The 15854-nt window shown below is 33.4% G+C and overlaps 1 protein-coding gene across 1 annotated transcript; it reads right to left on the bottom strand.

Annotated features, from left to right (window-relative positions):
- Positions 1-9182: 9182 nt before the first annotated feature.
- LOC106100031 (cAMP-dependent protein kinase catalytic subunit) lies at positions 9183-13089 on the bottom strand. Its single transcript, XM_013278767.1, has one exon. It carries the CDS (start codon positions 12780-12782, stop codon positions 11721-11723), a length of 1062 nt encoding a protein of 353 aa, XP_013134221.1. The 5' UTR covers positions 12783-13089; the 3' UTR covers positions 9183-11720.
- Between the last annotated feature and the right edge of the window lie 2765 nt (positions 13090-15854).

Raw genomic sequence — 15854 nt, 5'->3', positions numbered from 1 at the left:
GAAATAAATCATTTACGACTTTTTTAGATGTGTTTATTTACGATTCTTTAGTTTTATATGGCGAAAATAAAATTAGCAACTCCATTGCAGGCAAAACCTTTGTTTGCATTACACATTAGGTGCTTAATATTATTAAGGTTTGTTAAAAACATAGGTTTTTTACAGAAAAACATAAATGTCAGCACATAACATGTTATTATATTAAAAATAGAGCATATCATTTTGAAACAGTGTTTCTTTAGTATGCTTAATGCCATCCACATAGCAAAAAATCAGAGTGGAGAAACATCCTTTGAAAGATGGTCTACAACAGAAGCCGCAAACCTCATTAATAAGGAGAATACAGAGATAGTGTACATCTTTATCCATATTAGAGAAGAAGAGAGTTAAAGTTTGATTCCTGACGAAATATACAATCACAAATATTTACGATTCCTTACATTCTCTTGAGGAAATTTATAACGACGACCTTTCGCCCGTGACTCCTTCCGCGTGGAATATAAAAAACAGCAGTGTGTAGCCTAGCCCATGTGTTCTTCCAGACTATTCTAAACGTTTTTGCCAAATTTCATCGAAATCCGTCCAGCCGTTTATGCTACAAACTCTTACAAACATCCATCCATCTAAACTTTTGCTTTTATTATGTTAGTATGATTTTTTATAATGTTTTGGCAATGGAAACACGGTAATATTGTATTAAAATAAAGGAATCCTTTCAGCACGTGTTGCTGGCGTGGCGTAAAAGCGTTACATAAGGCATACTCTGTTAGTTTCACACAAGGGCGGAAAGACCAGAAGGGAAGAACAGATCAGTAATGCTATTAAACGTATGCCGAGACGGCACAGCTGGACATCCACAAAATCTATGTCAAGCATTTGAATGTATTTGTTGTAAGCGATATTGCTTATCCAAAGTTACTCGCTTTACAGACTACTGCACTGTGTAATTGTCGTCACTGTGTCCTCACTGTGTCGCCCTCGTGTGAAACTAGCATGAGACACATTAGCGACACTCGAGCGACATTGTCGCGGCGCTGCGGGCGCGGCCATTGTCTGAGAGATTTGCACGCTCCTATTTATAGCACCTCGCTCGAAAGAAAAATAGCGCCCCTGCCGAGGAAATATTGTACTGACATGCCTTCTTTATATAGTACTCTAACATAATTTTTTCTACTTTAATAATCATGCATTGTATGAAGAATGAAGGTATTTTGTATTTGGCTGGTAATTAATTGAACTAATTCTATATTTTTAATACTTTAGGAGAGATTAAAGTAATTTTATCGTTAAGTACATTACAAGTAAATCATTGAATAGAATTTTCATTCTTTAAAATCTTGTCACTTATCGATTTCTATCTCGATTTAAATTTTCTCGGTTAAAATACTTACATTGAAACTAAAAAGAATCATTTACGAAAATTAAATCGTAGTACTTCAGAGATAAGATAAACATAGATAAACTACCGGCATAGTAATTTATTTACAACCCACAATAAACTCTGACTCAGCGAGTAGTTTATACAAAATCAATTTATTTTCGTCGCAAAGATGTAATAAATCGATCCGTCTAAATATTTAATAGTGGTGTACATTGAATGTCCATCTTTCTATGTTTTACCTTGGTGTTATAATAAAACTCAAACTTTATGGAAGCTCGATAGCTGCAAAGACAGATCTCCACAGTTAGTGAACACTATTGCTAATGGATATAATAATATATTAAAAAAAACATCAAAGGTCGGCAACGTATATGTACTGTTCCACTAGTAATGATTTCCATAATTGCCGACAACTTCGGTATCTTGCCAATGCCCTTCCCTTATAAAAACAAATAAAAAAAACGTACAGAAAAGCGTGCGCAGGTTAACAGGGCACACTTTTTCGTACAATCGATACATAGAATTCTTTTCATGTACGGGTGCAGACGCTTTTCCGAGCCGCCCTAAACTTTGAATGAAACTATACCGTGATGTGTGAAAATTAACGCGTGTACTGTTGTACTATACCGTGACGCAGTTGTCATGTGGAAAACATACGGACAAACAAACGCTTTATAACATCTGTTTGATGTTAATTCTAATAAGAATTTATTACGTTGCTAGAATACTCTATCAATAAATTACGATCTGACCCAGTATCAAATTTTCAAATTTTCTTCGATATTTTATCAACAATAAGTTAACTTACTATACTGTACTTACCCTCCTTAGAAAAAGGCAGAGATATGAGGACTAAATAAACTAAACTGATTGATTATCTTAAAATCATGACCACTTAACAGCTCTGCTTTTCTGTTGTCTCAAAAGTCTGTTAACCCTTAAATTCACGTCGACATAACATTTCTAATGCAGAAATTCATTTTGACATGACCGATAGAATTTCGGAATGTGAAATTCCGTCGTAAATAATGTTATATTTTTACAAGTTACGTAATTGTCGATCGTTCGCTAGTTTTACGAGGGCGCATCGTTTCGGGACGAAGCATGTATTCTCGGGTATTCTTGTATCGATAGATTTACATCCGCAATCCTAAAAGACGGTAGTAACATCTAGCAGAGACTGATTGTAATAAACTGAGAGTAATAATGATAGAAAAATTAGTATTAGACGTAGTTACTACTTAGAATTTTGTAAATTTTTAATTCTTAGTAGTTGCTTTTGGTCCTTCGAGCCGAATAATATTCAATTGAAGAAACTTAAGCACTGAGTCTTAACCTATGTAGATCCGTTAGGAAGTTTACAGCAGTTATCTGTTAGAAAGGTGATTTCTAATAAAAAATTGTGGATGGAAAATATTAATTTAATGAACACAATGCGTGTTAATAACTGTCCGATTCAAATTTAGTCTTCAATGTCGAAGGGTTAAATATTGTTGTATTTGATTGTGGCAGCTTGCGGTTCTAAAGCGGAAGCCGCACATTTCAGAGCCGACGTATTCAAAACGATCCGTGGTATTAATAAACGATCGTGCGGCTTACGAACGAAACCCAACAGCGGCACCCGCCTCGATTTGCATGCCCACAGATTATAAACACACCATACACACTGTGGTACATACCACAGACAAATAATATCATACTTTAAAACTATTTTTAATCTATAAATTAACTTGATATACGCAGAAATACTGCTTATGTTTCTTAAAGAAAATATGGCATTATATAAGTTAACTAATATTTTTCGGATTTCGACCTTCAATAATTTAACCTTAACAACACTGGGTTGGATTTAAAAAAAACATAGAGGTCAAAATGTACGATGTTTTATTTTTATTTATGAATTGACAGCAGAGAAAGCTTTCCATCATTCACTCAACAAAAAAACAAATGTTTGGCTAAACACATGATATTAAGTAACAGACCTTGAAAATATATGAATTTCGGGAATGTATGAAAGATATTTGGCAATTTAGGCAGGCCGTCTGTCAATGAACTCGCGCCTATTTTTAACTGTCAACTGTCACGACATAAAATGGCTTCCGTGTTTCAATGAAAAAGGTCTCAAAGTAATACAATAAATTAATTATGAATATTAAAAGCTAATTAATTTTAAAAAACAATATTAAAATTAATGAATTTTTAACGTACATATACATATATAGCATTCTTAAAGTGAAACTGCATTCAATTTTTATTTATTTAAACGATTGATTTGAAGCGTTATCCAATACATAAAATTCTCTAGAAGTCGTTACGATTCTATATCGTAACTTCGTATAGCATTGATTCCGACGACAGATGTTGCCTTTATCGGCTTTAATAAAATATCGTTAGCAAGACAAAGCCGATTCTAATATAGAACACAAGCCGACTGTCCTTAAGCGAGTTGCGAGTTAAATATAAGAAAATCGATATGTACAAAGTGTAAATAATAAATCGGACCTTGCTAGATAAGTTCATAAGTCCATCAAATAAATAGTTTAGTAGACATCATCAGAATTCTATTTCTAAGTTAGTTAGAGTCCAAATTCCTTTATCAAAAATACAACTTGTTTCTAAAATTGTTAACGGCTGAGAGAACCTACCATAAATGATCAGTAATACATTAACCAACTTATGCTAGGTTTCTGAAGTTCCCATTAATTTTATCATTATCTATTGATGAATGTTATGTTGACCTATGTTTCAACGGAGTAAAACTAAAGTTAAGTTCGGAAACTCATTTCAAAAAGTTGTTGAACCAAAATAAGGAAGGTTAAACTTAGCTGGGAAACCGGTTATAAGTCACCTTTATATTTTTTTCGTATCGATATGTACAGCATTTTTTATAAACAAATGCTCTTTTTTGTCAAAGACAGGTAAAGACATCGCCTACACAATCTAACATCAATCGATCTTGTATTCCACCCACGCCTAGTGTGGGAAGCAGAGGGTTGGTCCCTTACGCTGTCATTACATTAATTTAAAACACTTTTGTCTAAAAGCTTTCACGACCCTATTACAAATATGACGTCCAAGGTAACTAATATGGGAATAGTTACTTTTCTAGAATCATCTATCGTTAGCACACCGTTACGCATAATCCCCCACCCCGATATTAGCAATTGATGTAATTGTTTCATACTAATTGCATTTAGAACCGCATTGCAATTGAAAGCAATTGTCCCTCGACTCGGCTCTGTAATTGGACGGCAATCATGTTAGAATACGCGTCACTCTGTCGCCAATAACATCAACTTACTGAGCTCTAGATCCTGAAACTGGGAGTTATCTTGTTTTTTGTATGCTTTGAACAGGAAAAGCAAGTCGTTCATATGAACTGTGTTCTGAAAATAGCCTAATAATACTCGCTGGTTACATTTGGGTATAATATGTTCTATCTTTTATTAAATTAAAAACTAGCGTCGATGAGGAATTAAGAAATAGTAGAAAATATAGCTTATGTTACTCATAGATAAATTACCTTTCTAATGGTGAAAGATTTTTTAAAATCGGCCTAGTAGTATTTACGTAAATCGAATACATAAAAAATACAAATCTTTATAATATTAGTATAGATATAAAAAATACAAACATGCGGACAAATAACATATGAAAGAAATATTTCGGCGGGTACACACGTTGTCTTTGACTGTAACTAGCTTTCTCAGGCCAAGGCCGCGGCTTGCGAGACCGTCCGCCATATTGGTACACCCGACGCCTTACATTGCGTTATTAAAATGTTATAGGCGCAACCTTAGTTCTCAAGTGTGAAGTAGGTATGTTTTAATATATTATAAACAGGTTTTTTTTTTAATTCAACGCGTTTACACACGAGCCGTGCCATTGATAACACCTACATAGAATGGAATGAGTTTTTCAAAGTTTTATGAAATACTAGCTGCCCGCGACTTCGTCCACGCAGTATTAAGATAAAAATTAGCCTATAATATGCCCGTCTATGTCAGCGAAAGTCAGAATAGGTACTCGGAGCAAACACGGCTTGCGGACAGACAAACTGACAGACAGTTATCAGCAAAGGAATCATCATCTTCCCGAAATCTTTTCTTTTAATATGACAAACAGACACTGCGATTTTATTATATGTATAGATAGAATATAGATTAAACTCCTCGTTTATTGCTGTATATGATGATTTTATAGTTCGTTAACCTTGCGGGATTTCCATACAAGATTGACGAAATTATAAAATGAACCTGCAACTTCCTAATAAGTGATGCATTTCCTAAAATGTCAACTCCTTGAGTTTTATTACCAACGACACCGCAACGTAAAATATATCTTTATTAAAACTGATTTCAATGCATTTTTAAAAAGGTTCCCTTAAACTTACATCAATGAAAACATATTGTCAGTTCATTTTTAAGCAGAACTTATCCATACTACTATTACCGCTGCTACTAAAATGCTAAATAAGGTTCAACTGACATGCAACAGGTAACTTTCAAGAATGAAATCGATCCAGACGCCTCCACGAAACACGCAAACTCACGTAACACTGTTATCGGATAAACTAATGGATACCTTATATTATCGTATGTCACTGTATAATAACTACATTTTGATTAACTTCTATGTAAAGTGAAGTAAATTTTAGCTAAACATTTTTGTAAATCAAACTGATTTTTGTTTAAAAATCTCAGAACCTACCACGATTTTACTACCCCACCATACAGCTATGCATGGCTGTAGTGAATTTGGAAATACCCAAAAACTATATGAAATACCCAAAGGCCACACCATTGGGTATTTTGTATGTTTTATTTATTTTAATGTGAGTATAAATTATACTCATGTCCATGTAAATATTACTGATAACCACAAAGTTAACATAACCTGCAAAACCTCCTTGAAGATAAGCAGGGTGTTTTTTTTAAATATACATCATTAACACCGTGATGTTTTACTTCTAAAACAAATAATGTATTCCCTTTAACGCACCGTGTTTATTCTCTAAATAGGGAACTTGTAATAATCTTTCAAAAGTACGAACTGTTGGTAACGGTTCAGTTCACAGATAATGCAAACGCAATATGGAAATTCATTTAGATATTGCAATACGTAAACATCACATGCAACGTATGTAAACATGAAACAAATGGGTACGTAATATACCGCTTATTTACTTTGCACATTTGCACAAAGTGGTGATTTATTAGAACATTTTACAAAACAAACATTATGCAGTCTCTATGCGACGCCAGATATCGCGCGAGCAAGCGCGTGATTTTAAACAACACACCTCCTTGTTTTAATAATTACATGAATATGGATACAATCTCAATAGCAAATGCAATGATTTAATAATATTCTGATATAACTATTACGATAAGAATTTGTTTAACATATGACGATTGCCTTGCTGGATGAAAAAAAGCATTCAACGCAGTAGATTCCCGACTTCCAGGAGCAATTTCATTGTTTGAAATATTTCAACTTTTTATCAAAACTCACTGAATAGTTGAGCAATTGTCAAAAATTATTAGAGTGTATTTTATATTGTGATACAAAAGAAATGTTGCCTATTGTAAACAAGCTCCGCATAAGATACACAAAAAAATATGGTTAATATGTAATGAAAGTAAACAGGACAATAATAAGGTAATTTACGAAAAAAAGAACGTCTTCTCGAGCCTCGAGCTTATTGGTAAGTAAATTCCAGGTGTATTTTCAGCATTACATTTGGTTTTCGCAGAACGTGAAGAATGAAATGTCGTATGAAAAATCATTCTTTCCCGAACAGCCAGATCCATACAAGAAACATCTTACTTGGTACCGTTACTTTAGTGACCTATCCCTAGACAAAGACGTTATCTACATTTTTATCAAGCAACTGAATGAGATGGCAAAGTTTTATACCTTTGTAGCACTGGAAACCCACACTAGACACGAGATATGCTGGTATTTATTCTTAGTCATTTTTAGTTAGTTTGTTTAGACTACATATGCCGAAACAATCCAAGTGTGGGCGTTCTAGTCGACGTAACATTCGTTAGAATTAAACACGTACATTTGAATAAAGACGGGTTTTGGCTCGCCTTATGCGGATTGTGTAATACACTCGGAATTTAGGGATTCGCCGAATATAAACGAAAAAGTAAAGGCTTCTTTATAATATAACCTTGAAATGCCTTTTACAAAAAGGTCGGGTCCCGTTTTATTTGTGTAAGGGCCGTAATTCTTAGCGTGGTATTCACTTCAGGAACACACCGAGGATTTTCAATTTATTTTCTCGTATACAAAGTAACTAAACACTGTAAATGACTATAAACCTTTAGATTAAAATACCCAAGTACATTTTACATTAGTAACCTAGATTTGTAATCCAAAAATATGTGTTTGTTCCAAAACATGTTTTCTGTTTGTAAAATTAATTTTCAACATGTGCTAAAAACCCTTGAAGTATTGAGTCACAGCCGTTAAAAATATCGATTTGAAAGACATACTTTAAGTGAACATTCCTCATTTATTTTTAGAGATCATATTAAAACGCATACTTAATTAAAGCGAAGAGACGGTGAGCGTCAACTTATTCGACCTCACATCCAACCTTGACTCGTCGATATTTTACGTTCCCCGCTTGAACAGAGCAAACAGACTATAAATATATTTACTAATTAAAATAGAGTTTCAACTAATTTTTACTTATAGACATAAAATACTAGTGTTTTTTATCTATGTGTTAAAATATTTGACCTGAAAAATGGTACTACGCTGCATATTTTATGCATTTACTTATTGGAATGCAGTAAATGATATACAATTTCAACACGTTTTGAAGTTCACATAACAAAATGCACGTTTTCTTATACTATAAAAATCTTATAAATGTAGTTAACACTTCATATTATAATGATTTGCATTCATTACAGTAATAAGATTTCCTATAGTTTTGTGTTTGAGAGATGGAGAAGTTAATGCAAACCATTGTTTCACCGGTAGGGGAACTATTCCAGCATTGGCCAAGCATTTTATGAGGAAGCCGCATATTAACTCTCCCCGGTCGCCCCTTCCAACGTAACTGCCAAATGTGCTGCGAATTTTTTCGTTGCCAACATTTTCTTCACGAAGACTTCCAAATCAAGATCCCAACAGAAGCTGAAATTGTTCATATTAATGTTGTTTCTGGCATACACTACCTCGTTTTACATAATTCCACTTTTTAGTATCTATAGCGTTTGACTGCGACTTTGTGCGCGTTGAATTAAAAAAAAACTCATTTACTCATTCCACATCCATACATTTCATTGTAGTCTGTTTTGAAGATACGTAGTAACATCTATCAATCCTAACTTTCGCATTTAGAATATCAGTAAATATATGATAATATCAGATAGAGGAAATATACTCTTTCTGTTCGTCAACTCTGTTTATTAATGGCCTATAACGTATTTGCGAATATCTATGGTCAATGGTTGGTATTTTGGCGGTTAGTTTGACACCATGTACTAAAAAAAATATGAAAATAAGGACAAATTATAGCTTATTCCAACTGTAGTATAAAAAGGGCATAACTGATAGAGCGTGCGTACACTTGAAACTAAACTATCACAACTGTTGTCTGTTGAGGTTATATGAAGGCGCACACTACTCGATTTTTAGTTGTGCAAACAGTTCAGTTGGCTGCGAAACAATCGACAATCGCACAACAGTTTTACAATAGTTTCAGGTGTTCGCCCACTCTTAACCTATAACTATAAAACAGAATAAAACATCAGGTAGTTAAAATCAAACAAACATGTATACTGTTACATCGATATTTTTAATTTCATCGTAATTTATGGAAGATCAATACATGGTGACAAATTATTGAAATCAACTGAATTTTTACATTTGAACCAATGCTATAGGCACTCGATACAATAGATCTAATCGTGAACATTATAACATTAAGTTACACAGATTATAAAAGAATCTCGATTACACAAAAGGTCACATGTATTTTTAAATTGAAAATGGTTAAGTTCACATAACAGTGTCAGATTCATGAAAATGAGTATGTCACTAATGGAATGAAGATTTGCACATACCGAAAAGCTGATATTGAAAATCCTAATGGGAACACATTCACTCTAATTTTATATACAATGATAATCAACAATATTAGATATCAACCCATCTGATAAAAACAGTAACATCTGAATCATTTGCATGAGATGAACTCTTTCTGTCTGATGGATCAATATTATTGAAAAAAAAAAACTTATCTCTATATGAATGCTTTAAAAATGTCTTGCTGTGACCAAATATCAATAGCTTTAGCACAAACACTTAAAAAACTTCAAGAAATAAATTAATTTCACTTTTACACAGATAAAATAAACAGCTTTAAACTCCTTATTACTATTAAAGATTTCACAATTGTCTAGTAGTTAATATCAACTACAATATATTACTATATTTATCTGTCAATTTTAACCTTTACGATATATTCTTGTATAGTATAAGATTTTATAATCCAGACAATTTTAATTTATTCTAACAGTTTGAGTTGCGTAAAGCGAATTACAAACTGTGCAATCTTGAAGCGATAGCGGCCAGTACTGTGATGCAAAAATATATTAATGTAATAAAATTAACAAAAAAGTAATACCTTAAAGATATATTTACACATTGACATCTAAAACATCTATGGCACCGGTATAACAATATAGTTAAGTCGCAAAAAAAGTTAATTTTTTATATTAAAAAGTAACTCTCAAAATGTTATTCATTTTCCACAAGATACTGAAATAAGCAAGAACTTAGCGTGTAGAATATTAACTCTTAATGTGATACAAATACCATATACACAGAGAAAGCGTTTGGTCAAATGCTAAACCTACATAGATGGACATATTTAGAATAAATATTTTAAGTAGTAACTCTGATATGACTAATATTTAAATCATTTTTTAGACAATTTAAATGTTATATGAACTCTAAATGTAGCTATGTACTTCTCTTTAGCAATATGAGCTGAATACATACCAAATTGTTAAGTAACATTAGGAAATTCATACTAATGACTCTAAACCACAAACACACAATGTTTTCACAATGTAAAATTCACTACAAATAACTAAATAATTATTTGTACAGCCTGGATTCAAATTCCTACATCTAATAGCTAAAAAAAAAACAATATGATGAACCAGCAATACCTTCACCATTCAAAGTACATTCAAGATCAGCTGTGCCAAAATTAATACACTAATTATACACCTATTGGTAACACCAGCCTGATAATTACAAAAAGGAAATTTTTATTCAAAATCTGGCAACATTGACTAAAATGACAATATTTCCTATAAAATATGGGACAATATCTATAAATTGTTAATGTATTAAATGTAAAATATTTCTCTCATCAACTTTGTGCTTAATATAATTGTATATTGAACACTGATTTAAATATAATAAAAATCTAAAGTTATTGCTTTTTGACAACTGTTGTTAGCAATAAGTGTTACAGCAGATGATAAAAATGCTGCCAATCAACAGAATGAACTTGCATCTTAATTAAGGAACTATACAAATTAAACTTAAATACCAAACATATCCTTACAACAGATCATAAACATGGTTGAATAGCACAACTGAACATGACTACACAAAAAATAAATTAATCTCTCATGTTACAGTTACTGGCTCCTAATAAAATATCAATTGTTTCAACAAAACATTTTATAAATTAAAAATATTAACAAAAGGTCAAAAAAAAAGTTAAAACCTACACTAGAACATTCCTTGAGGACTTAGTTACATTGAATTTAACACTAAAGCTGTAAAGTGACTGAAATAGCTTACCAATTCAATAGTGCAATACTAAACAACGATCTGACAAACATCTTGTTCTTAAAAGTAATAATAAAAACATCATCAATTAACATAGCCTAATTTTGAATGATTTAAAAAAACAAACATGTATGTCAAAGCTTATCAGTGCTATTGTAAACAATTGAATTAAAAACTGTGTGCACAAAATTATGTAATTTACACCATTGGTACATCATGGGGATATCACTTAGACAAGGTATACCTTCCCTTATCCACTCTTCTATCAAAACAAAAGGACACTAAGCAAATTAACTCCACCAAAATATCAGAAATCAGTACAACTATCATGTTGTTTGCACTCCATTGTGAAAGTGACAGCTTGGGGGCGCATTAACGTCTATAACAACCCAAGACCATCAGCTATAGAATGCACACATCACTGCTGTGACAACATTCACAGATTCACAAGTACCGAATGCTCTTTCTCGGGCCTGCCCACATACAGGCACCAACTAATAGCTCAGAACTCAGCAAATTCTTTTGCACATTTCTCTGTTGATGAGATACGCAGTGCCTCCTCTTCGTAATCATCAAAATTGCTTGTATCACCAGGCCCTTTGCAGCGAGGGATGAATGGTGCTTCAATCTTCTTCTGGAAAACAGCTATCCAGTCGGTGCTAGCAAACCATTTGTGTCCTTTTATGTCATTAACACCAGCCTTGAGGTTGCCATATCGTTTTGTCAAATCTACTTGTAGAAGGTTGCGTAAAAGATCTTTCAGATCTGAACCAAAGTGTGAAGGGAAGCGGACCTTACCTGACACAATTTTCTCGTAAATCTGTATGGGCTGGTCGGCGAAGAACGGCGGGTAACCTGCCGCCATCTCGTACACAAGGACCCCCAGCGCCCACCAGTCCACGGCCTTGTTGTAGCCTTTGGACAGAATGATTTCCGGTGCGAGGTACTCGGGTGTTCCGCACAAAGTCCATGTGCGGCCCTTGACTCTCTTGGCGAAACCGAAGTCGGTTACTTTCAGGTAGCCCTGAGAGTCGATCAACAAATTCTCAGGCTTGAGATCTCGGTATATGAGGTCGAGGTAATGTAGGTATTCGAATGCTAACACTATTTGTGCAGCGTAGAATCTCGAATGGGGCTCGGAAAAGCGACCTACTTTCCTCAAATGGGAGAACATCTCTCCGCCGGGAACATACTCCAAGACCATATACAGGTTGGAATTGTCCTTGAAATGGAACTTAAGACTTACAAGGAAAGGGAAATTGATCGCCTGCAAGATTCTCTTCTCGTTTAACGTATGTTCGACCTGTTTCAATTTGACTACTTTTTGTTTGTCTAATATTTTCATAGCATAATATTCCTTTGTGGGCTTATGTTGAACTATCATGACGCGGCCGAAAGAACCCGTACCGAGCGTTTTGATTCGCTCGAAATCATTCAGTCCGGCGGTGTTGGTAGGGTTCTTTTTCCATTTTTCTTCGAAGTCTTCCTTAGCCTGGTCGAGGAACTCTTTGACGCTTTCGGCGGCATCCACCTTCTTGTTGGCGGTGGCAGCATTGTTGCCCATGGCGGACTTAAGAAACTATTACAACGCCTCGATTCCTCGATACTAGAGGCTGCCTTGCACTAATCGATCCCTGCTTGGGCGACCGTGTAAAAATGGGCAGGTCAACACAATTTCATTTGAAACACGTACATCCTCTATTTTTAAGCACAAACACACGTCACAAAAGCCACTTAATGCAGGCACACATTTACACTATTGCTTTTGAACTAAAATCAAAAATACTTAGTTACATTCACAAGAATAAAATGGCCTCCACTAGCTGACCCGATCGACAGAGCGAGATCGAGCGAACGATTTGCTCACAGGAGACGGCACATCTGACAATGTTGCTGTGTTTTAACACCAAAAAACTACTGATGAAGTATAAAACCTACCAAGAACTTCTCAAAATAATTATGCTCTTGTTTTGCAGTTAAAGGCGCCTGTTATAAATCTAATTATACATCAACATTCTTTACAATACTAATGTTAATATTTGAAGGCTTTCATAACAAAGTAAAAATTTGAATGATCGCTAATCATTGAAATTTTTGACAAAATAGAGAGTAGACGAAGCCAAGGCTTACAAAGGGCTTAAATTAAAATCAAGACAATTTCCTAAACACACAAGCAGATTTATGGAAAGAAAAAAATTGTTAAAAACAACGCAACTCCAATTTTATCAATTGTTTAGTATTAAATGTACATAAAAACCGTGAATCTATGAAAGAGTTATATTTTTAAGTCTTTTTGCAAGGAACTCGAAATTTAGGAAAACTGAAACGAGGAAAAATATAAATATATCATACAGTTCGTACGTACTTTGCTTCCAACTTTATTTCATCCATGATGATCATGGGTCCTTTAATTTAATTGTAAAAAGAATTAACGTCGGCATATAAGTACAGATTTTTTTTTATTAAAACGATGAAATAAAAACCTCATTAAACGTTTTCTACATTTTTAATTTCTATATTTCATTTCAAATACTCCCCCCGCTTTTAAAGCAAATGTCTGATATATCGTAACACTTTCAAGATTCAACAAATCTAGTGATATTTATTAAAGTGTTCTTTTGAAGTCAACACAATTTCAAAGACCTTTTATACTGTATAAGTACTTTGTACTTAGGTGTACTCAAAATTACCTAATAAAGTAAGCGTTGTCTTAAATTAATTGTTGCAAATTGTTTTCCTACATTATTGATAATTTAAATAATCTACCAAAAAAATATTTTTATTTTAAGCAAGCAACATTACGTATTAGTTTAACAATATTTATGCAGATGGCAGGAGTGTTGTCAAATTATCGCGCATCGCGCAGCGCAGCTGTATTAGATTTTCTATGCCTTTTCAATAACCTACTCCGGATACTTGTTCCTAAATACAAATTATATCAATTCTATATGTTATGAAAAAAAATATATATAAACATCTTTTTACAAAGTTATATTTTTAAGAAGTTTTAAAAGGGTGTTAATTGAGACAATAATGACTATTAAATCCTAATCTTACTTATTAATACCGCAGTGCAATTATATTATTTTACTATGAATATGTGTACTTTGCACAAATAAGTACCTACATAAATGTAGTGTTAGGCATTCTTTTACACGCTTTCATAGACTTCGTTCTGATAACCTTGAAAAAGTAGGCCTAGCAACAGTCGCTATAATTTATGGCGTTGGAATATCGTAAAAACTACGGGGTCAATGCTACATAACAGTATATATTAACAAAGACGGTAATAAAATATTAATTCTTTCAAAATTATGAACGTGAAACGTGGTATCGACAAAGTTATTTTATAATAATTGTTATCAAACGTTAATTAAATGTATTGGTATTGGTATTGATTATTTTGTAAAATAAAATAACCTCAATGTTTTTTTTTTATTAACATTTCAACTCATAATACCAGTAACACGCCATCTATGCGTTGAATTAAACAACACTCAAAGATTGTATAAAATATTACAGCGACATCTAGTTGTATGAATGTATTTTTCTTGAAAACCTGAATCAATAAAACTACATTACACTGAACCGCGTTTTGAGACCTTATGGTAACCTTATTATTAATACTAGGTAAGATAATTTTTTCAACTAATGACGCATAAAAACACTTCATAAGACATCGCATTGAAAGAATCTATCCAATAAAATGACGCGAAAATCTTTATTGTCTGACTTCATCAATCTACCGAGTACGTAAACTTAAAATTATGTTACAAATCTTTGGTAAATGATAAATAAATTCAGTGCTATTTTTACTTGGCCTCCAACTATAATACGAGGAATTTTCTATGCTATGGTTACTAGTTATTACTTTGCGTACACATTATGCATTGTTCTAGCTATTCACAGGCGCGTATTGTAACTTCTCTTCGTTATTAAAACTAGGGCTGCCTGTCTGGGTTTGTGCCGGAGACTACGGATTTACATTACATTTTTTTCACAGTCCGGATTTATGTTGATTCAAACCATCTCTATACAATGAAGAGGTAATATATAAATAATACTATAATGTTTGTATTTTGTATGTATGTGTGTTAAGTTTTATGCTCGGAACGCATAACCTCGCTCACAACCTTACAACTGACCGTTTCGTCACAAACACACACTACAATATAATATACCCACATGCGTAAACCGTAAATACAATTTTTCGCGCGCATATAAAATGCAAAAATTGTGAACGAGGGGCAAATACCTCTTAAATAAATTAAACATAATTAGATTCCGTTCATTATAAACCGTAGTTTCGAAGACATTTCGAGTTTAATTATATTTTCGTTCTGTCCCGGATTTGGAAAGTTCTAGAACAAGTGGGTTTTCCCGGGGATTTTGGCCTCGGTTAGCAGACTCATCACGCAATTTTTCTAATTAATATATCACCTTAGTAATAAAGTGAAGTTTATTTTAAACGTGTGAAATACGATTACCTACTGACGTAGTTTTATCTAACATACTGGAGAAAACAACTTTTCAAACTCCTTGATAGGCGCCGGTATATCCACGGCATTGTGTGCTGTGAACTATGTCTGACCGTTATGAAGCTAATTCTAAGACAACAAAACTTGTGTTTATATTA

The sequence above is a fragment of the Papilio polytes genome, unplaced genomic scaffold (assembly GCF_000836215.1).
Source record: "Papilio polytes unplaced genomic scaffold, Ppol_1.0 DF824080.1, whole genome shotgun sequence".
Taxonomy (NCBI): Eukaryota; Metazoa; Arthropoda; class Insecta; order Lepidoptera; family Papilionidae; genus Papilio; species Papilio polytes.
Note: the sequence above shows the minus strand (reverse complement) of the source record. Positions and strands in the feature narration are given on the sequence as shown.